The sequence below is a fragment of the Poecilia reticulata genome, linkage group LG3, assembly GCF_000633615.1.
Source record: "Poecilia reticulata strain Guanapo linkage group LG3, Guppy_female_1.0+MT, whole genome shotgun sequence".
NCBI lineage: Eukaryota > Metazoa > Chordata > Actinopteri > Cyprinodontiformes > Poeciliidae > Poecilia > Poecilia reticulata.
This window is the reverse complement of record NC_024333.1, coordinates 11,874,201-11,897,931: the sequence shown is the minus strand read 5'-3', so window position 1 is coordinate 11,897,931 and position 23,731 is coordinate 11,874,201. Positions and strand designations below refer to the sequence as shown.

The 23,731-nt window shown below is 39.0% G+C and overlaps 1 protein-coding gene across 6 annotated transcripts in view; it reads right to left on the bottom strand.

Annotated features, from left to right (window-relative positions):
- Window positions 1-19,291: 19,291 nt before the first annotated feature.
- Window positions 19,292-23,731, bottom strand: part of LOC103461982 (protein diaphanous homolog 3) — a 163,170-nt gene continuing 158,730 nt past the window's right edge. For all 6 annotated transcript variants that reach the window (XM_008404407.2, XM_008404412.2, XM_008404411.2 and 3 more), the window contains one exon: window positions 19,292-20,350. In XM_008404407.2, the coding sequence (XP_008402629.1) occupies window positions 20,004-20,350 (347 nt within the window). In that variant the 3' untranslated portion in view covers window positions 19,292-20,003. The remainder of the gene's footprint in view (window positions 20,351-23,731) is intronic.

Sequence of the window (23,731 nt, the reverse complement as noted above, 5' to 3'; positions counted from 1 at the left end):
GGGCCCGGTGATTCGTTAGGGGCCCGGTAATTGGCCCGGTAATTGGCCCGCTCCCCGGCCCGACGCTGACTTGTTCCGGTAGTGGTAACACCAGCATCAACACACTGCCACACATGTTAAATCAGCAAGGTTTTATCAAGTTCTTTCTTGAAAGTTTAATGTATGATTGAATTATCTGTATAGATTAAAATCGAATTAAGTGCATTTTTGGATTAGTCGACTCAAGTCGACTCATAGTAAGGGGAAATATGTGTTTGATGACTTTTATATATGAAATTTAAATAACCTTCATCACCTGCAACAAGGAGGTGTTGCAGGTGAAAGTCTCTCATCCTGGAGACTTTCCCGTCTCCGAGATGAGACGGGAAAGTACATCTCTGCACAGCATATTCTAAGCATTTCGATCAGTACACGGTGGCATGGTAAAATTGTTCAATATTTCAAAGTTCCACCAGCAGACTTTTGTCATTTAGGGGGGTATAGAAAGTCTCTTATATCAGTGACAGAATATTTTGGAGGAAGCCTGATTTTTGAGGAGAGCTTTTCACCGTTGTGATTTCAAACGAGCGGGGGACTGACTGTTCCTCGAGCTACAGCTGACTCAGACACTCTAACCCCTGCGCCCCAAATCAAACAGCAGTGCTATCTGCCAGAGGATACAATCAAAGAAACACATCAAAGTTAACTCTCTGAGGCTGATATGCTCAAATGCACGCGTGCAACATGGGCCCGTGTGTTCACACAAAAGCAATCATCAAATCACTCACTAATTGCAGATGAATACCCACAGCCTGACTCATAGCAAAAAGCAATTAGGCCTCTATCACTGATGTGGATCTAGAACACATGAATCTTATGCAGCTGTGAAGTTTAGAGAAGGCAGACCAAGCCCTTGCATGTGCTACCTGATTTTCAAAACTCAAGGAGGGAGGGGATTAGTGGGCTTCCAGCCCACCAAAATGTCAGTACCTCCTCTCCTCCTTTTTGTCTTCTATTTCAGCTCCCCATTTACGCCACAACCTTCCGGCTCCTATTAGTGGTGTAGCCATGTGTGACATCAGTTGGCATATATTCCAACGCCTGGGACTGAATCCAGAACTAACGCTCATTTCACCCCTGAATATGGGGTCTCTGCGTGCGCATGTGCATGTGTGTGTGTGTGTGTACGTAGGTGCGTGTGTGTATGTGGAGGAGAAAGAGTGTCTGGTTTGGTTTCTTGCTCAGCATGATTATATTCTCATGTTGCATGTAATCTCTGATAATAAAGTTGTTGTGGGAATTTGAATGTGTGTTGCTATAATAACACCTCTATCTCAGGCTGGCACAGTATGTCTGTGTAAAAATATGGGTCCCGTTTCCCACCACATCTGCTTTACACAAAACTGCTGGCAAGCCAGACATATAAATACATATTAATGAAAACATTAAGTCACTTATTCACAATCTAATTTACATTGCAGAGCAGAAATATCATAAATCTAATGGATATCAAAGGATTTTACAAGATTTGCAAACTAGATGAGACAAGCTGTTTATTTTTTAAGCATGCAGTGGCTTTTGCCCCCAAACTTCATTTTAATCTTGATTCCTTCATTAGGCAAATTTGACAGGGGCTGCTTCCACCCTAATGCAATTTGCTGAACATGGCTATGAAAAATTGAAATGTTTGCATGTGAGCGCATGCATTAAATCTTGCCTTGAAACAAATCAACAAATTCATAAGCACGGAAGCACTTGGGCACACCAACAATATGCACCCTCCCATTTTAATCTTCTTTTTGGGCAAGACTTTTTGCCTCAAAGATGTTGTCAGTTTTGGCCCGAAAGCCACCGTCGTTCAAAGCAGCGAATAAATCGGTGGCTTCTGCAGCTCTAGCTACTAAAAAAACAAAAACAAAATGCAGGGTTGTTTTTTTTTTTAAGCCTTCCAGGGGAATCTGGAAAGTGACCAAGGCAAGCTTAGTCCAACATCAAGGATGGATGACCTCGGGGGAAAACTGGCATGACTCCATAAGTCTGGCAGTCTCAGTTGTTTCACTAGAAAGAGGCGGTAGAAAAAATGATGCAGATCAAAAGATACAAAAAAGTTTAAAGAAAAAAGGATAGAAGAGGCTCTGGAAACAGACTAGCAAGAGACAGCCTTAAATCAAGCAAGGTAAGGCGAGGTAACGGGCTGCGCCACTTGAAGTTAAACACAACTATGACAAAATCTGCAAAGAAACATGAAAGCACTGAAGACACATCTGAAAGAGGCCCGGGGGGCAGGTTATCATTGAGCAGAATTCAAACCTTAGTACCAAAGTACTCTTGACAACACCTTTACCCAAAAAGCAAGTACCAAACTAATCAGATGACAGCTAACAAGACTTTTCAAAGAGGAACTCAAGTGGACCAGAAAAAAAAAAAATCCAAGACAGTTAAAGGAGGCAAAGAGTCAAAAGGTCTCATAAAAAAATACCCCTGCTGGTTCTTCAAGGTCTTACTGAGGGAACATCCAGTGACTGGCTCTGAAGAGGAAATAGATGAAACCCTTGGAGCACTGCTTCCCTCTGAGAAACAAGACACCAGACAAGCATCCCAGAAGAAAGAGGAAAAAGGCTGTAATAAAGGCTTAAGTACCATCTGTCTCCGTATAAAATGGATGAGCAGTAACATGACAGAAAAGTTGAATTTCTGGCTTTTTGGGACAATTCGAACATAGTCATTTTGCAGGAGAAAGGAATAAGTACGAAAAAAAAAAGCTGAAGTTTAAGAGAAACAGGAGCATGTGGCAGAGCGGAGAAGGACAGAGTGAAGATTTGTATGCAACAGAAGGCACCTGTAGGAGGAGTATGTCTGGTCTGTCTGACGCTCAGTGATTCTCAGTGGGTCGGCAGCAGAAGCTCCCCTAGTCTGGGGAAGAGACTTATGAGTTTTATTGATCACAGTCTGGTGTGTATTGGTCAGTGGGGAGAAAGGGGTGGTGGGTGGAGCAGGCTGCAATGACTGACGTTTGTGAAGAACTCATTAGAAATATATATATATATATATATATATAAATATATATATAATACATGTTCGTTTATCAAGTCTGTAGACGCAAAAGACCAATAATCCACCTACAATCAGATTATGACATCGTTGCTAGATGTCAGTGTCACGGCTGCTAGACGATCATCTCACTTCCACATCGCTGAAAAAAACAAAAAATCAAAAAACAAAAAGCAGAATAAAAGATGCGTGCACGCTGTGCTGCACACAACACATGCTGATAACATGGCTTTCCCTCTGACCTACTGGAGCATAAAGGCATTATTACATGTCTACTCTGTCAGGGTCCATCTTTGGAGCCTTTGTTTTGTATTTGCGCCACCCTGTTCAAATCACACCACCAACAGGCCCCACTTCGTTGTGCGTTTTTGCAAACCGAATTGTGTGGAACTGAACATGAACGTGAACTTGCCTCGTGTCGAACTGTGCTGAAAGGTTTTATAAAGTGAGCAGTGAATTGGGAGTTTGAAAGAAATGGCATTGAGAAAAGGTCTGCACTCTGGGGCCAGTTGTTGAAGAGATTTGTTTTTCCTTTTTTTTTTTTTCCTCCCCACTTTCTTTCTATTTCAGTAAGATGTTGGCAAATGCTGTGACCCAGAAAACAGATGTATGTGACTGCATAGACAAGGTTTGAAGCCACGGAGGTTATTGTGGCCAAAGAAGCTGCCTCAGAAAAAAGCATGAATTTTCATTTATCCGTCAACAGACTGTAAGTGTGTGATGCAGGTCGTCTGAGCAGCCCGTGGCTTACCTTGCTGCATGCTCATCAGCTCTGTGGCAAAGTTCAAAATGACAAACTTCCCAATCAATTTACCTCTCTGCCAGAACTTTACCAAGCAGTTGCTGTTTTCTTTAACACCGTCAGGGGCTTAAACCTTCATTTAGAAAAAAATAAAAACTAAAAAATCAGTTTAAAAAATTGTCTCATCACATAGGAAGAATTCAGTTATTATCTGACATGTTGATTTGAGAATATGCTGCTCAGTGTTCCAGGAAGTGATCAAGCAGATATATATTTTTAGAATCAAGCAAATAACTGTGAGAAATTAAATGAATAAAAATAACACAAATGATTAAAAACAGGTAAATGTTTAATAGCAAAATAGTTAAATAGTTAAAGGAAAGAGTGAGCATGAACAAAGGGCTCAAGATAAATTGTCAAGATGTGGATTCAAGATGGGGGTTGCGGGTAAAGGGATGGAAAATATCAGACAAGAAGACATTGGAAAAAAAAAAGCAAAGACCCAAGGACAGTTTTAAGTTTTTTTGTCCATTTAAAAAATTGTTAGCACAACTACGATTTTTGGGATCTTGAAGTATAAAAGATATAACACATAAAGTTTTATCTTTGTTGCCCACGCTACAATGACATGACTCGATTAATGTAAACATCAAAAACAGTTACAGCTAGAAAACCTTACTCTTCCTTATCTATATTTACATATAAATTCAATAGATTAATATTAACTAATTAATAGGCAAATACAAAATCCACTAGAAATGCCTACATTGTAACTTGACTTGCAGCCTACATTTAAAAGGAGGATTACATGTTATCTTAAACAGTTTTTTAAAACTAAAAACATGTATTTGATCAAAGATCAGTAATATTGAGAAATTTACAAGGACATTACTGAACGTCTAAAGCATCTGTGTTTTGTGAAATTACATATCCATCATAAAACTCAAATAGTTTTGAGACATAACAAAGAGAAGATGATAAAGTTGTAGCAATTGGTTATTTGCTACCCCTGATCTGACTAACGTTTGGTCGTTGGGTTGTTTTTTGGTCAGATAATTTAATATATGTTTTTTGTTGTTTGTTTTTTCTACAACAAACATTTTGGGCATTCTTTTGAGACACACGATACATCATTTGCGTGAAAAACAGCTTTTTCTTTACAAACCATCTTTTTGACACAATGAAAATCATCACAATTGTTTTGGCCCACCTTTGCGTTTCTATGGCAATTTTTTTTTCCTTTTCATGAGACTCTTAAATCGGTAACTATTGAAAAGTGTTTTTGTTTTTCAGTCAGTAATCCTTTTGTTTTCCACTGGACCTGCTAAATTTTAGTCATCTTCTCAGTGCCCAAAGCAGATTAGTGATTCATCATTAAAAATTACTTTCATCCAATCATCCACACTTCATACCTGCTTTGCTTCAGCTCCCAGCAACCTTGTTTTCTCCTGGTTAGGAGTTAATGAAGGTTTACATTTGGCTTTTCCGTTTTGTAAATCCCATTTCCTTTAGTTGATTTGCTGTAATTCAGCAACAAGTTCTGTTTTTCTGCTGTGCTTTATTTTTAAATTCAATATATGTGGTTGGATTTTTCAGAGAAGTATTGCCTTGCCAGATTTTCCCCATGTCTCCCTTGAATTCTCTCCAAATTTTGTCACATTTCAACCACAAACTTTGTGTATTGTATTTAATTTTATTATATCATATGTATTTTGTAGGGATTTATGTGATAAACTAAAACAAAATAACTTCAAAAAGGAAGAAAAAAGGAACAATTTATACACATAAAGTGTGTTAGTCAATAACAAGGCATTGTTAGTCATAGTCATTCCCTTTTTTTCATTGAGGACTTAAATTAAATAATCTAATTAGCAAACAAAGTCCACTTGCGAGTAGTTTTGTTAATTAATGTATTATAACCATACATCATAAAGACCAAAAACACAGCAGACAGGTAATGAATGACGATGTGAAGACAGCTTAAAGCAGAGATAGCTTTCAACATCTGGAAATGGTTAAAGTTTGGCGAAGAGACAAAGGTACCACCCACCCAAACCGACTGGATGAAAGCCATTGTCAGAAGAAATTCAGAAAAAGTCCTGTTTGCAGTGTAGCAAGTCTTTTGAAAAAGGTGTTGAGACTAGAACACCTTCTTCTATACCAAAAATGTAACATTTAGATTTTACATGCAAAGTGATATGACTTGAGGAAAGTTAACTCCATGCATCTCTTGATGCATGGAGTTAGTTATATGGATGGAGTCACTACAGATGGGATTGTTATGCAAGGATGCTTTTGTTCACTAAGGGCGTAAGGATGGTTAGTCGATGGGAATATTAATTTACACAATACGATTCAATTTTAGAAGAAAACCCTTTAAAAGCCTGAAAAACAACATATAAAAATAAAAAATTGCAACAAGGGCAGATATGTACTTTACTGCAGGACAATGACCCTGAACATATTTCCAGAGCTACAATGAAAAGCTAAGAAATAATATTGAGAACTCAGATTTCCAAATGATGTTCAGGTTGAAGTGACAACTTCTCATTGCCAGATACCTGTAAGCTCCTGACAAATGTGTTTGTGACAGCAAAGCTGGCTCTGCTCCCTGAAGCCATCAATGTTCCTGGCACCCTTAATGAGAGACTGTGCTGTTTGAGCATGAGGTTTCAGCGCCGTGGCAGACCAGGACCAGCGCCAAAATGACAGACAAGATAGAAGCACATCTCAGAAATAAGTCGCCTTGTCTTCCAACATCCATGACTCTTTCCTAAACAAATGGACAGATTCAGACAGGAGATAAAATAAATGGTAGATGTATGTAATGCTTCTGAGCGAGGCAGCCCACCACAACATGTTATTGGAATATCTCCAGTGCAAAGCAACACTGACTATATCCATCTTTTCAAATCACCTGAAGCAGAAAAAATACACAAATTACAACATGGTCCGTGTTGAAAGTGAACTTTAGCAAGTCAGCTCAAAATCTGTAGTAAACTTTGAAGACTCAGTTAGTTTGGTCCTTTTCATGTTAATCATATCAGCTGAGGAGGACGTTGCCTTTCTGCAGGAGACATTTTGTCTACACCAGAATGAAAATCTGCATGCAGAGGCGAACACTCAGCATAACGTTTGCCATGAATTGCAGACATGTTTCCTCCTAAGGGGGGGGAAATGGACTCAAACCATGCCAACAAATTGTGTAGCTGAGCCTGCAGATGTCTTCTCTGTAGAGGTGAAGGGCTTTGGAGGTTTATTACAGATCTGTGGTCTGGTTAAGGATGAGATTGTTAGGAATAAAGATTGTATTCATGTTTATCAGTGACCATGATGTGCAAGCCCTGTGATTTTGATAAAGAAACAATATTTAAAGGTTGTGGCATTCAGTTTTGGCAGGATCCCATCCCTTTCCTAGCCTCTAATTCAGCTACTAACAGAAAGACAATATTTGGCAGCTACTCTACAGTGATGTTTGAAATAAGATATCTGGAAGCTAATAGTGAAAACTAAAATAGTTTGTGTAAGAGATAGTTGCTGGATATTCATAAAAGGATGGGTTTATTTCTAGCAGTTGCTAAAACCATAAAACAAACTACAGTTCCTGTGACTTAATAGTATCTTTGGTTACTGGTACAGTTGTGATCCAAGTTTTCATTTACCTGCTGCCAAAAACGTCAGATTCATGCTGTTTTTCCCATTTTACTGTAAACATAAAAAAGAGAGAGCATGACATTCTCATTGACATTTTTGGGGGAAACTTTGGGGGTCGTTTTTCACTGTTGAGATGCACCTATGAGAAAAGTTACAGACATCTCTAATCTCTAAGAGAGAAAACTTGAAAAATCAACAGTTAGTCATATACTTATTTCCCCACATTGACATATCCAGGACAGTCTGATTTAGTCTGTCTGAGAACAGTGATTGGGAGGAGATCCACTAACCAGCATGACAATAACCGAAAGCGCCCAGCAAAAGCGACACAGCAGTGGGTCAAAGACAAAAGAGGACTTGTTGTGGAGTGGCCAAATCAAAGCCCAGATCTCAGTCCAATCGAGAATTTAAGGCTGGACTTGAAAGGACCTGATCGGGCCTGATCCCTGAGCAACCTGATGGAGCTTATGCTTTTAAATGTGGAATAATGGGAGAAAAAAATACTATCAGGACGTGCCAGCCTGACTGAGACATATCCAAACTCAGTTCTGTGATTTCAGGAGGTACATCTACTAAATACTAACCGAAAGGGGGTGTACGTATATTCATGTAAACATTTACTTTACCGTGTGTGTGTGTGTGTGTGTGTGTGTGTGCGTGTGTGTGTGTGTGTGCCTGTGCGTGTGTGTGTGTGCGTGTATGCGTGCGTGTGCGTGCGTGTGCGTGCGCGTGTGTGTATCTTCTTTTTTTATATAATTGTAGCCAGTTTTGTAAAATAAAAACAAAAATTGATATCCAATCCTTTTTCTTTTTCTTTCATGCCAAAAGAGCAAGAAAAGAGCTAAATGCTTATGGGAGGGTGAACACAACTGAAACTTAAGCCTGCGTTTCACCATTTCTACACACAGTGCTGTATAATGAGGCTTACAGTTTCAGACAAAGTAGGCGGGCTGAACGACTTTGGATCAAGCCCTATTCTATTTATTGTTTAAAATGACACACACACACACAAATGATAGAACAGATGGTTTATTCACAGGCGAGATGTACGCCCTTCATATTTAACCGAGTAGGTCCCGGTTTCCAACCAGACCCACAGTTAGCTGAGGTGCAACACCTTTACACTCATTAGGCTCACTAAACAGGATAATGATTCCCCCGAGAGTGCGTCTCCATCGCTCTACATGCCCTGTCACTGCCGCGCAACACCGTCACCATGGTGATCAAAGCCAGATGTGCTCACTGCTGTTGCCACCAACAAAGCACCACTGTACAGAGAGTTTTTACAGTTGTCACTCTGCTCTATACCATAGCCCTTGGGGATTCAGCTATCTGCTTCAGCTGTTGTGCGCCCCCACCCCCCAAAAAAAAAAAAAAAAAAGCTGTGCTTCTTCATGCGCTGCCACACAGTCTGTAGCGGGAAAGCAAATTAAAACAGGATGAAATTGACAGATGAAAGACGCTCATAATTCAGACTTCTTGGGTAGCTATAAAGCGCGAAGGTGCCATTCTATTTTTGTGGCGCATCCTAAAATAACTTCTATGCTTATTTGTACCGAAACGCTTTCAAACATGTCTCCCCTTTTAACAGCAGGATTAGAATTCCACATGTTGCGAGTAACTTTTGGGTTGTTGTTTTTTTTTTTCTCCGCAGCGAATAAATGATCACGGGACCAATAAAGATCAGCTGCTGCACAACACAGAAAAAAGCAGAAGCTAAACCTCCAGTCATTTCGGAGCTTTCAGACCGCGGGATGCCTTTCAGCTGTTTGAAGAGGGAATAAATTGGTACATTGGGAGAGATAGCAAGGTATTCAATAAGTCGTTGTGATATTTGCATGATTGCCAAGTAGCTGCAATTTGAAAAGCAGCGAGGGACAAATTTTTCTGTCTTTTATCGTTTTAACAACAACAACAACAACAACAAAAGTGTCATCCAACATTGACGCATCTCCGCGCGACAGAACTACAAAGACAAACAACTGCACGAGGGCGCAAATTTACACCGGTGTAATGCAGCAGTGATCAAAGAAATACAGACAACAAACAGAAAAACACCTGCAGTGACAGATGGAGGTAACCCCAGTAAAGAAAACACAGGGCAACAGAGCACTGCAAGCAATGAAAGTAGACAGAGATGAGGGAGGAATAATAAAGAAGGTGGGAACGTTTTATTCCTGATTTGAGTGCTCAGACACTACTTCTCACAGACACAAATGTTGAGTGAAAAAAAAAAGAGGGGCCTGATTGAATCAATAAACAGCAAGGAACAGAGAGAGAGAGACCACCTTGTCCTTATACAACACTTTTAGGACTTTGGTTTTGTCCCGTTACGGTCTCCTTCTGGGTGTGAGCCCAGCGGCAAGGTGACTCGGTTTGAGCTTGCAGTGATGTGTCGAGCTCTGCTACAAAGCAATGAGGCATCTTATGAAGCTTCAGAGTTGCGATCTGAAAATGACAAGTAAAAAAAAAAAAAAAAAAAAAAAAAAAAAAGAATAGCAGCTCTTCAGTTTTAGGAAGCAAAAACAGGAAAAGCACATGGCAGCGATCCAAACTTTTTTTTCTTCTTCACTTTAATTTACTATAAGTAGTGTGCAAAATTTCAGGAACAGCTTGCACATTTTGGCGCTGGAAACAAGAGCAATTACAACAATTTTTCACCTCAGACATACAAACAAGGAAAAAAACTGTCTATCAATCACAATGATGGAAAGATCAAGGTTCTGTCCTTGAACTGGTTGCCAGGTATTTTTTAAAAAATATAAAGTTTAGCACATGACTACTGAGACTTCAAGTTGGAGTTTTTTTGTTTTGTTTTGGGGTATTTTTTTTAAACGTGCATTTAAGAAAAAACACATTTTTACTCAGAATAGTCGTCTGCACAGGCATCATAACAGCTCACCTTTCTGTCCTGTAATAAGAATTAATTTGGGGTTTGTCAAGTGGTGGAGATCAGCAGCACAGCTCTCAGTGAGCGTTTCAGTAGCAGAGTCAAGCGAGTGTGTTTACATGAAGGCCGGCCATTTGAAAGAAGACGTTCAGAAGTAATTGTATGGATGATTTGACAGACATGGATTGATCCGTTCTGACAGCGCTCCGCTGTGAAGGTGGCAGTCTGTAAATCTACCAGCTGGTGACAATAAAATCTGTCTGTGAGGGTCACTTGTCTGGACGTTGGCATCAAATGCACACTGGGGTTTTTCATAATAACGACATGCGCATTGGATTAGTTCAGGTTTTATGTTATTTACAGCGGAAGGAAACTGCTTCAGTGGATCCAGAATGGAATGGAAATTCAGAGATTGATGGAAATGTTTTGAACCACCTTTGCTGTATTCAATACATCAGCTTCAAAAACGGCCCAAAAACCCCAAGACTTTCCAGGCTATTATTTGGACTTCTACAACTTTTATTCAATTCAGTTCGGTATATTTTTATAGTGTCAGTTTACAACAAATGTCTCGAGGCACTTCACAAAAAAAAGTCATTTCAATTAAATTCCCCATGCTTTCAAATCATTCCTAGTTATCAAACAACCCATTAAGCTCAATTCATTATTCAAATTTGTTGAAAAAGTTTTCAATTTCACCCAGTAGATTACATTGAGCCACTGACTTGCAGCATTCACTCCTCCGGGACCATTCTGCTCAACTGTTCTTTGTTTATAGAAAGGAGAGTTGTGGTAAAATATTCTTTTTAAATTTAAGGAAAAAAAAAACAATCTAGAGCAGATAAATATTCTCTTAAGAGGGAAGGGAGAGCAGGAGGGACCAACAAACAGCTGTCACAAGTCCTAAAAGACACATTTTTTATTTTCAAAGGTTTTCATCTTAAACCCTCCATGTTGGCGTTCAAATACTTGTTTGAGTGTAACATTGTTATCTTTGATATTTTTCATAGTATCACAAGTTGTTAGTAATAAAGTGGCTAATGGTCAAATTTAAAATCGGTTCTTTGCTTCTTTTGGTCATAACTTGAGAGATTTATTTATTACTATTATTTTTTTGTCTGCAATAGTTGTAGACCAAAAGTTAAATGGTTTATTTTAATATGGAAATCCTGTGAACTTGGTCACTGGACTGCAATCAAAGAAGGAAAGAAAAAAAAAAAAAGCAATTGAAATCCTTAGAAAGAAACTCTTATGCAACGTTGCTCAAGAACCCATTAAAGACGATAGAAAAACAGGAATATGCTGCATCTTAGATAATAACTACTTTAAAAGATACTAAAACTCCAAGATGAATGTTGTTAAAGAGTAAAATGTTGCTGAATTTGAAAATAGGTTAGAAAATAGAGTTCCCAGTGGTCATTAGGCAAAAGGTGGGATACACTCTGGAGAGGTCACCAGCCAATTACGGGGAAACACAGATACACACAACTCAGCTGTACACACTCACACCTAAAGTGAATACACAGAGGAGGAAGAAAACATTGCTAACAAATATTCCATGATGCAACCTTTACTTAAACAAAAGAAGGAGAGAGAAACAAACAAAAAACAATTCCATTAAGACTTTTTTTTTTACGTGACACTGCAGAATTGCTAGTTTGGTGAATATTTGAAACCTAATAGATTTCTTGCATTTTCACGGCTAATATTAAAACTTGTCGGAATAACAAGTTATTTAAAATGTTCGATCTAAGTTGCTGCCATATTAGATGCAGATGTTTGTTCTCACATGACCAGGCCGGTATGGGGAACTTTTTTCTCTTACTACAACAAATATGTTGTCTGATATTAAATTTAGTGGAACATTACTTTCACCTGTCATTGGACCAAAAGTTAGAAACTGTATTAACTTTTCACTGCTGTCCTTGTCAAGGAAACACATTACATTCATTACCTCCAAATTCATGTGAAAGACTGAGTGACATTTTTGTCTTTAAGTGCTTTTTTTTTTTTCCTTTAATTTGAGAGAATGATGTTGAACATGCTGTAACTGCTGTTTACCCATTGGTAGCCTACACATTGAGACAAAATTACAGTCATCCATCAAAGCTTTCTTACATGCAGCCTACAGGAATTGCTGATCTGAGAGCTGCAGCCTTCTCTTTCAATTACGATCAATTTCTCGTCCAAATTATGTAAATAACATCAGTTTGTGTAGTGTAGTTGAGTTAGACATGGAATACAGATACTAAGAGAGCAGAGAAAGAAAGAAAAAAAAACATGTAGACAACAAGTCGGTTTCCTTCTTTTAAGTGTGKAAGCATGTTATTTGTTACTCCTGCACCCATCAATCTGGAAACTGTACATGTCATTTATCATCGCTGTAATATTTGACAAGCAAGGTAACAAGAAAAACAGACGCGGGAAATATGTCAAGTTGGTGAAGAAATCAGGATCTCCGATTGGTGAGTTTTTGGGGAACACTGTATGGTTTTACACATTTTAAAAGTAAACCTCGTTTGCCGACAACCAACGCTTGTTTGCATTTGATCCACACAGTTTGGCGAACTGGTAATAAAATATTCCTTTTCAATTAGAGTATTCTTACTGTGCACTCCCCACCAGGCTTAACCGTCTGAGCATTTATTACAGCGTGGATTCAGCATCCCATGAAAGAGGTCAGATTTTGGCTCTCCTGAGGTGAAAAGGAAGCACAGGTGGAAACCTTTAGCTCGTCTTGTGTCTCTCATTGTCCTTTTGACAGATACGCCACAGAATCTGTTTATGGTTTGGACTTTGGACCCTCAAGCAAAAGTCTAGCGCTTTTTGTCATTAAACCAGGTACTTCAAACATTGTCTCGTGTTTAGGAGTGGCTTAGCTTAAAGGAAGTGACACAGTTGTAAGCCCAAATCCTGAATATGCTTCTTTCACACAATCCCCCTGAATAACCTGTTTCTGAAGCAAAGATTTATTTATTTATTTTGTTGTTTACATTTCTAGTGGAGGCTGTAAATTACTGCCTTCTGGACAACTATCAATTATCAGTATAAAAAAACATTCTTTATAAAAGTTACATACTGCAGCTTTAAGATGAAACGTGTGTTAATTAGCTATTTTTAGAGTCCTGAATGTCATTTTGTGAAGTAGAAGCTTGACATAAGCAAGTCTGTATGCAATTAATCTAAATAACATACACACTTTCCTTTTTGAATAGAGTAATTCATTTGATGTGATTCATCTGGACCTATTTCTCTTGACCAAGTCCGACCGATAATAGTTTTGGATAGTTTTAGTTGGACTGAAATTAATATTCAGTCCTCTAACGAAAGTTTCTGCTTTTTGTTAGGGAAAAGCAAAAGCTTCCTCCAAAAGAAATTGATTAGAGTGAAAGCAAAGTCAAACTGCAGCTGGGAACTCTGCAATGAGCTGACAGGTCTGACAACGCTTAGGTTACTGCAAACACTTAAGCAAGTAAAAAACAGACAGGTGAGAGATAGTTCACAAAGAATGGCCAGGTGATGCAAATTTCCAAGGGATTTTCAAATAGTTGTTTTACTTAGCTCAGACGGGAAAGTAAAAAATGGTTGCATAGTTGTCTGCTTGGTCTGAAAGGCCACATGGAGCTTTTGAGCAAATTGCTCTGTGCAGACACGACTTAATGAAGTTGGAATCAGAAACCCTTCTTTGCATTCTCAGAAGGAAAATTGAGAGGCAAAGCAACTTTTATTTGATCCATATCGATTTTAAATAAACAGATTGCAGACAGATTCACTAGTTACAATGAGACCAACAAGCAGATGTTGAACTGTTGGTGACACAATGAGCACAAAACTGCAGCAGAGTCGGAAAAATCACATAAAAAGAAAAAGAGGTGGTTCCGTTCATGTTTCTTAACACGCCAACAGTTAATGCGTGTATTCACAGAGCCCCCTTATCAAGGGAATCGGGGTTGTATCTTTTTTTTTTTGTTGTACACACTTCATCTCAGAGGACATACAGAATGTCAGCTGAGATGAACTCCTGTTTTTGTGCTGATTTGGAAAGAGGGAAAACATATCTAGAAGGGTGATGACAAAAAAAAAAGAGTTGGGATTGTTGTGGGACAAGCTGATGTGCCAGCCTGATCAAACATTGAGCTTCAGGTTACCTTCCTATTCACAAGGCGCATGTTTGAGTTTTATCTCCATGTCATTCAAAATAAAAACATTCTGACAAGATTCTCGGAAAGAGGAATAAATGATCAAGGTGTCTGTTTGTTTTACATTTGGTAGGGTCTGCATGATACTGTTTATGTCACCAGAGAGAGTTGATAAAAAAATAGTTTTTCTCTCATCCTCAGAGAAGCAATTGTGAATTATTAACAGGATATATTAGGTGAAAGGGGGAAAATTTGTAACAGTATTTTTTGCTGCAATTTCAGTCTGAAAACTGCAAGCCCTTTCATTGGTAATACACAATTTCCTTTTTCAAAGGTGTAAAAAAAATAAAAATATGATGCTACACAGACTTATTTTGCTTACCCAATCTTTGAAACGGGAAATAAAATAGAACATGTAATTCAAAAAGGTAGGTGTGTGTTGATCTTCATGTGTCGGATAGTGGTGACAGCACAGCCAATTGTCCAGCCTTGCCCATATCTGCAGTCTGACCGCCAATTAAAAAGTTTTAAACAACTTTAACTGTGACAAACAGGGCTGGACAAGGACCCAAGTTTATCTTGGCTTCTTGCAGTGAGGAGGTAAGTAATGGAAAAAAGGGGTGGGGAGACTTTGCTACTAAAAAAAAAAGTGCAATAATTCCACAATCAAATACATATATGCGTAGATGAATGTGTAAATAATTCCCAACTTGTGCTCGTTTAATCAGGGGTTCTCATGCAGTTCAGTGCGTAATCATGTACATACTTGTTATAAGTGGCATCTAATCTACAACAATAAGCTACTTTCACTTGCGTCAACACAGCAACGTAAACATAATTCCTTCAGTGCAAATATGTTGTAACAGTAAAGCATAATCTTGGAAAGGAGCTGCATTTCCAGCCGAATGTATCTGACAACCCATTTAGCATACTTTTAGCATGTTTCGAAGGTTATGTGTTGATGAAAACATCTCCCCACAGCTGCAACTGACACAATCAGCAGAAGATTACAAAATGATTCCTCTAAACAACCTGAAAATAGAAAGCAATCTTAGCACCATGAAATTCCACAATAGGCGCACATGAGCATTTATGCACAGCAGAGTTCTCGCTCATCGGGAAAAGAAATCTGCGGATCTGCTTTGTACTTCCTACTATTTCTCAAAATTCCTCCGACGCACTTTTAACTCCGTCTCCAATCAGAGGAGCCCAAATTGCAATCTGCTACACAATATGTTTTGCTCCACTTTATTAGGCCTGAAGATAAACCTCGTGGATAGAACACAGGCTTTTGAGTAATGAACGCTCCCTGTGCATAACAAGATCCATCCCTCCTTATGCTCTCCTCCTCTCAATTTGCTGCATGTACGAGTTTAGTTGGTCATTTTCCTGATGCACTTTTAGAGCAAAGCCATGTCGGCACTGATAATCCATCAAAATTTATTCATTTCTGCATCCTGCCTGCATAATAAGGAATTAAAAGCTTAACTCTTGGTTTGATGTCAACATGTCCATGTACAATCAAGGGTTAATGAAATAATTTGTAGTGCATGAGTTGGAGATGTTTAAGGTACTTTATGTAAAGTGGGAAAGTTTGTACATCCCTGTACGGTGCAGTAATTAATACCCATAGCCACCGTGAGTTTCTAAAAAAAAAAAAAAAAAAACATTTACAAGATCCAGCCACTGATTTTCTGAGGTTTAGGCCAGAGGACAGTGAACATTGTTTCAAAAGCCTCAGCTCATGTTCATATTGGATTTTGAGGCCAATTTTGGATCATTGTCCTGTTGTCTAAGCCAACCTCGTTTCAACAACTCTACTGGCTCCAAGACGGCTGTATCCAGATTTTGATATTTAGCAGAATCCATTCTTTCCTCCATCTGTTCTTTGTTTGCAGTGCCATCGACTGATGCAATCCAGACAACCACTTCCACCAGTTGGCAAAGGTGTTTCATCAACAAATTCAAAGACTTATCCTCTTTCAAAACACATATTTTGTATACGTGACAGGAGCTTATCCAGGTGTTTCCTCACCGACTTCTTTGTTTTTTTCTCAATACTGGCAAATATGGACCTTGAGGGACTTTGCACAATCTTATATCCCCTGTTACTAGCATATGGAAGTGTGTTTTGCCTTTGTGCCCAACAGATGTCCAGATCTATCAGAGACTTCTCTCAGTCTGTTGGAACTTGTTTCTACATCAGCTGTTACCCTGCACTGTTTTAAATGACAACCAGAACAGTGGAAAAAAAAATTTTTTTAGGCAAGAATCTTTTTGGTATCTTTAAATAATCTCCCCATTGTTTGTGACATTAATTAACTTCACTTTGAAATCTCAGTCAGTCGCTTTAAGGATCACAGATTTGAGTTAGAGCAAGGTGTGAGGGGAGCACTGGATTTGATTGACGCGCCTCAACAAAAGCGAAAGTCTAATGAAGTTCTGAGTGCTTTACGTTTACGTACATTAACATTTATGGAAAGGGTCACTGAAATGTCTCTTTGCTGCAGCGAGGGTGTTTGCTTTTTTCCCCCCCATATTCTAAATTAGCAGGGTACCATTTGTCCAAGCACATCTCAGCATTTGCATACTATACGTGACCTTTATGTGTAAAAAATATTGTCTGCAAATTCATTCCAAATCTGGTGGCATCTGTGTAGCTGGTGAAATGCTAATAACCCAAACAACGTGGAAATCAAAAGTATGTTCCAGCATGCTAATTAGCTGGGAGAAACGCCACATGTAAGAAACATACGTGTGGGGGGATTTAAGATTAAAATAATCTCTGTAAAGTTAAAAAGAAAAACTCTGGCAATGCAAAAATAGAGGTTATTCTTGGATAAAGTGGAAAATGGAAAAAAAAAAAAAAAAGCCTCTCCTCTAAATCACACGCTAAACTGATGACTGCCAGTCTGGTGTTCCAACCTTACAGAGAAGCATAAAACACCTCAGTTTGATTTTGAACTGAAAGCGTGCTGCTGCCACCCGAAGCTATATCAAGGCCTCTGGAGGAGCTTAGTTAGCAACTGCTCTGCTTTTCCCCAAACGGCTGTTTGCATCGCTGGGGAGATGTTTGTCTTTGGCTCTTTTCCAGATAAGGACAGTTGTGCCGCTCCCAGCACTGAATAGATTCACCAGCTGCCAGGCTAAAGCAAGCAGACCTCGTCAGATAGCGGGTTAACTGGTCTGCAGCTTTCTCTTCCCCAACTGTTCAATCTCGTCTCCGCTCGGATTATAAAAGACTTCTGGGTTTAATCTTTTGTATATTCATGTACCACTGATTTATATTATGAAGGAGGCATATGTTCGGTGCTGTGCTGTTTAATGTCTTTCTTTTTTCTTTTTAAACAGTCAAATTCACACAGGCTTTTAACAAGGTTTTAGTCTGCAGTGAAACTGTTAGAAATATTTAACGATCCAAAGGTATTAAAAAGAAAAAAGATGAAGATAAATTAGTTTTTTCATTTTCTATGCAAATGATTAGAGGGCTTTTCATGAAAAAAAAAAATCTAGGAAATAGTTGTGTGAAATGAAGCCTATTGTGTGATCAATCATGTATACAGAAACAGAATTTTACAGGAAGCCATGAAAGGTGCGCATCCTAAGGGGAGCGATGTACACCTCTCAGTCAGACGCAGATCGTCCCACCTCAGGTGTCAATATCGACCAAAATAGCTGCTGCTGCTTTTACGCAGAGGCTGTCTGCAGAGTGGATTTACAATATGCTCACACACCTGTTCCAGGACACATTATGATCAAACAGCGAAATGAGCATCGTGTCTGTGGTAAAGTTGCTGCAGTGATGACCAGTACTCCAGGGGATTATGAAAAGTTTGAAAAAGAACAAAAAACCCCCCCCCAAAAAAAAACATCACACTGGAAGACAGACGGGTAACAGATGATCTGAACTCCCTGGAGTTGTGTTGATTGTCTCACACCATCCTCACCACAAACGTTATTGGAGCTTTACTTGCCGACTGGTGCTGCAAACTGGTGTTCAGTGGTTGTTAGGTTGTCTGCACTTGTTAACAACTAGGAGGTGGTTTTGATGGTTTCAAGCTCCTCAGGGGTTTTTTGGGGGTCAGGCATGTGAGGATGTAATCAGTGCTTACCTTCAGAAATCTGCTCCAGAACTACTGTATATGCATGATGACCATGAGAAATGCTAAAGATATATAAAAAAAAAAGAGTACATACACAGATGACATTACAAAAAATATTAATAAAAGGCAAAACTGCTTAGATTTTATTGTAAATATTTCAATAAGATTTAGGAATACAAGTGAAGACGAAAAATATGCATTTGACGAGTAATGACAGAAGTAATGTTAGAATGAAGACAAAACGACATCTTCAACAGCGTTTAGGCAATAGTTCAGCCTTTCCTGAAAATTTAGGTGCGTCACAAAAAAATTATGAAAAATCAGTATGAAGAGAAAAAATACAAAAACAAAATGACATTCAGTAGGATGCATACACAATTTTTCATTTTAAAATGGTATAATTTTCTAGACTTAAATTTCTAGATGTGTTTCAGTTTTTATAACTTTTTTGAAATCTCGGAAAATTTGATTAAATATTAGAAAGCAAAAAAGGTTTGGAACTGTGTTGCATTCAATCTTTTTGTAAAAAACACTCAGCATTTAAATTTTGTATGGGTGTACATTCAGTCAACAGGTGAAAAACCAAAATACAGATGTGTAAAAAGGATCAAGGACAGATGTGTCAAATCAAAGATAAAGTATTTTATTTAAATATAAATCAATATAAAATAAACAATAGCAAAAAAAAAACTATGTATATAACACTTTTAGATATTTTTCCTTTTTGGGGAAAAAGGAAGAAAGGAGAAAATCTAGAAAATAAAAACATTTTGATTATGAAAGAAAATACAGTTCTTTGAGGCTTTTTAATATTGTGTAGGAATCCTGATTTAAGTACCATTAAAGTATAACCATGGCTTAATTCTTTATCCTTTATATTTATTTATATACACTTAGAGGTTCTGAGTATAAAATATATCAAAATCTTAGAAAGAAATAAAGGTACATATATTGTAGAAGAAAATAAAGCGTAAAACATTTTTACCAAATATAATTTATCGTGTTAAACTGCTAACATGCAAAGGCCAGCATCTAATGCACAATCAAAAAAAGCACTAATGTGAAAGTTTTCTGTAACATTGCACATCTCTAGAATACATAGAGCTGCTGGGCAATGTCACATCTATCAGTAGAAAGCTACAATTCTTTGATTAATATGAATCTATGTTGGCAGTACACATATCAGGATCATATTCTGCTAAATCTTTTTGGATATAATTATGTCTTTAATTACCTCTCTGTCATTAAGGATTAAAATCGGAGTATTCAGACTCATTACTTTCATTGTATTAACTGTGTGGCGACTCGCGCCTCCTTCCTCCTTTTAGTAATGTTGGTCCTTTGAGATAATGTTTTTAGGAGAATCCATAGCTTACATGAAAAGCATTTGTTTATTTAGTTTTTGCTGTGATGTAACATTTTCTTTCAGTGATGAGAAATGGATCTTACAACGCTCTGAGTCTGGCCAGTAGAGCCTCCACATCGGGCTCTCCGTTGGCGTCGGCGGCCGTCTGGAGGCCTGGACTCTCCGCTTTCGTTTCTGGCTTTCTCTCAGCCGGCTTGACCACTTCTCTGTCGGCCGCCCGCTCCCTGTCCAGCCCGCGGCTGTGACCTGGAGTGTTTTTGTACTTTTGGCCCACTTCAGAACAGACTGAAGCCTTGGCCCTGGCTACAGATGGATGGCCTTCAGATTCATTGCCCACCTCCTTGGCAGGGGGAGGTTTTGACGCCGCCGAGCTCGCATTTACATTCTGCCGGGAGCGAGACCTTTGCAAAGGTGCCTTGTTGTTTTCTGCGTGAGACAAACAAAGGCAAAGGAGTGAGAACAATAGTGAGGAGGGGAGGAAGGAGGAGGGAAAAGCGTGACTGACTCGTTAAATGAATGAAAAGCCAGAGAGGTTAATCAGATTACAGATTAAATAACAAAGGGAAGACGCAGACGAGTGGCTAGAAAATGTAGAGACAGAACGCAGCAAACATAAAAGTATTAGAAAGTAATAAGCACTTTAGCAAGCATGTTGACGTGTAAAATAAATGTTCATGCATGCAGCTCTTCTGGACGAACAGACATAAATACAGTGCATATGCACATTGATAAGGATAGATTTTCTGCAGCAGACTGTGGCGTGCAGCCAACTCGCTATGATGAAATGGATATGGCTGATCAACTGCAACAGAAACTCAATAACATAGTATGTTGGCCTTTTCCAATCTCATATTCTCTTTCACGTTTGTCTCACGAGTTGCCCCCGCAGCCGACTCCGCCTCCCTCGTTTCCACCATCATCATCCATTCTCCGTCTGCAGCTTCTCCGCTCGCACAGAAGTCCTCTCCATCTTTTCGTATTCCTCCAAAACATGTTTCCGGGCAGACAGTGGAACGGAGCGACGCCCAGATGCCAGAATCAGACCTGCGTTCTGAATTATAATCCCTGTGAGTAGATCTTAGACTTCATCATCAGTATGTGCGCATTGGAAGAGGAGGCGAAATCCATATTCATGTGACCTTGAGTGTGAGACTGCGAGGAGCGGCGAAAGGAAAGGCGCCGGCGCATTTAAAGTTTCCCCGAGCCTGAAATGTCTGGCAAACAGGAGTCAACACAGCAGAGCAGAACACAGCGACCCGCTCTGTCAGCCAATCGGTAATGAGTTTGGAGCGTGGCCAGTCAGTCATGACAGTGTGTTTTATGGGCCAAGCTGACGAATGACAAGGAACGTCCCTGAACACCACCTCTGACAAATAAATAAGGATAAAGGGAGCAGAGCCGGGAAGAAGGACCCCGAGTGCAAAATAAGCAAAGAAAGCCAACAATCAAACTCTCGACATTCACACACACACAGACAAAAAAAAAAAAAAAAGCAAACAAGAGGCAGTGAGGGGCGAAATGAGTAGCATGTGTTTACTTTGCTGGTATGACTGAACATTAACCAGAGCTGAAGATTCAATCCTTGGATGACTGTCTCACTCTCTTTTCGTCCTTTCTTCCTGTTGTAACAGTCTGAACAGTAACAGCTAACAATTACTCCCCGCAGTCTATCCGTTCCCAGTTTGCCCATCACATCCTGTTCCTTTGTCCTCCCTGTAAAACTCTGGCATCTGCGCCTGTCTTTCTTAGCAGCACCACACAAACATTCTTCCTTAACACATAAAAAAAACAACAACTCTCAAATTCAAAGCTGAAGCTGTGAGAACAATGCATTGTGTTATTAAGTATTTGCATTTTGACATCTCTTTTAAACCAACACCAGGGAAAAAAGGACAGGCAGGCGGATATTCATTGTGAAAACATTTTTGGATGAATTTTTATTAGCATGCATTTTAATCTCACTTTCAGGTCTTCAAGCAGCCTTAATTATCATCTCTGAAAATCTACAAAATGTGGTATCATTACCTAAATACATTTTGCACTTCAAAAAGAAGCAAGAACAGGAAAATGCATGCTTGAATAAGATGTTTTATCTAAAACCCTTTTTTTTCCCCCTTCCTTCTTTTTCTAACAGGGATCCGACTTTAGCAGTGAAGATGATCAAAGAACTGGCAAGTTCAGTTCTCTCCTCATTCTGCCTGCCTGTGACACCAAACTGCCCCGTCCTTTGAAGCTTCCCGAGCTTCTCAACATATGCCTTCATCTAAGCTGTAAAACACATCAGAGAGATGTAAAACATACCTCATCTCTCAGGTTGGACTCATTTAACCAACAGCTGACAAAGGGTGCAAGGGAGAACGAGTCAAGTCAAATTTTAATCAAATTTGCCGCTCTGGATGGCCTTGGGTTTGAACACTGGACCAGCACAGGCTTTCCATAGAACACACGCTGCGACAGCGCGGGCAGCAGAGAAAAGATCAATCTGGCCGCCGAGCACGTTCCACACACGTGTCGGCAGAAGAATCACATTTAAATAGGTTCTGGCAAACCATTTCAGTGACCCAAACCACAGTGACTGGCCGAGTAACGGTGGTAAGGTGCTACATTAATCATTAATGAACAACTGTTTTAAGGTTAATTGCTGATTGCTGGAACAACTTTCCAAACAATTCAACTAAACATTTAGGTACACTCTTACGCATTGAAGTTTGATCACCTGACTGTATGAAGACAGTACATTGTAAGCTGGCTGCCCAGATGGCACATGTGAGACATAGAAATGAAATCTTTAAAAAAATAAATAAATAAATAAATCAGCTCAACTTTTCTCACATTTTGACCTACTTAAAATACTTTTTTCCCCGATATGCCTCTATGTATGGCACGATAGGAAATAACGAGAGAGCAGTTTCTAAAAATAAAAGATAATCGAGCCAGAGATCCAGATTATTGAGTCCATTACCACTTTTACACACGACTGACAGTTAAATCACAAAATTAAGTGCGTTAATGCTTGTGGCAGGAAGTTTCGTCATCAAAACGTTTGCTAGAGAAGGGGGACCGAGCGACAAGCAACACTTTTCAAAAATAATCAGTATGGACATCTGATCAGATTTGGAGCAGGAAAAGATCAATTATTTATCCCACAAGTAACAGGCCTGAACCCCCCACTCCTCCTAAAAAAAAGCAACAAAAGGAACATTTCTCCATAAACAATTAGATATAACAAAAAGAGTATTGACAGCTCTCTGGCGTTTATCTTAATTGCCGTTCAGTTTCAGCTCTTAGAAAAATAATTTGGTGCATGTCCGTGTAAATTGGGTAGGTTTTTTTTTTTGTTTTGTTTGTTTCACTTACTGCCTTTCACCAACAGCAGCTATGGGAAAATAGGATTAGCTATTTTTTGTTTCCGGAAGCAGTAATGGTTTCTTAAGAGTTGCAGTTTCCTTTTAAAACCGTTGATAGTTAAGATAGACGAACAATGCATTCGTGTTCTTTTAAATAATTGACAGGATATCTCGAATTAGTACTCTATGTATGAAAAACAGTATGCTGATTTTCCAATATCAGCGCTCATCTTTACACTTTGAAGTGGCGGTCCATTAGAAAGCTTTTCCTGTCCCATAAGCCTGGGAAAAAGAGCTATGTTCAATTTTCAAAAAGCAGCAGACAGCACTCCGCATTTCCCTTTATAAGATAATTTGTTCCATTTATATTTGTAGCTTCCAATGATGCAGATGAGCCTAAACTCGTTCATCTCCCTCCACCTCTCGGGTGCTCTCTCCTTGTGTGTGGAAAAGTTGGTAA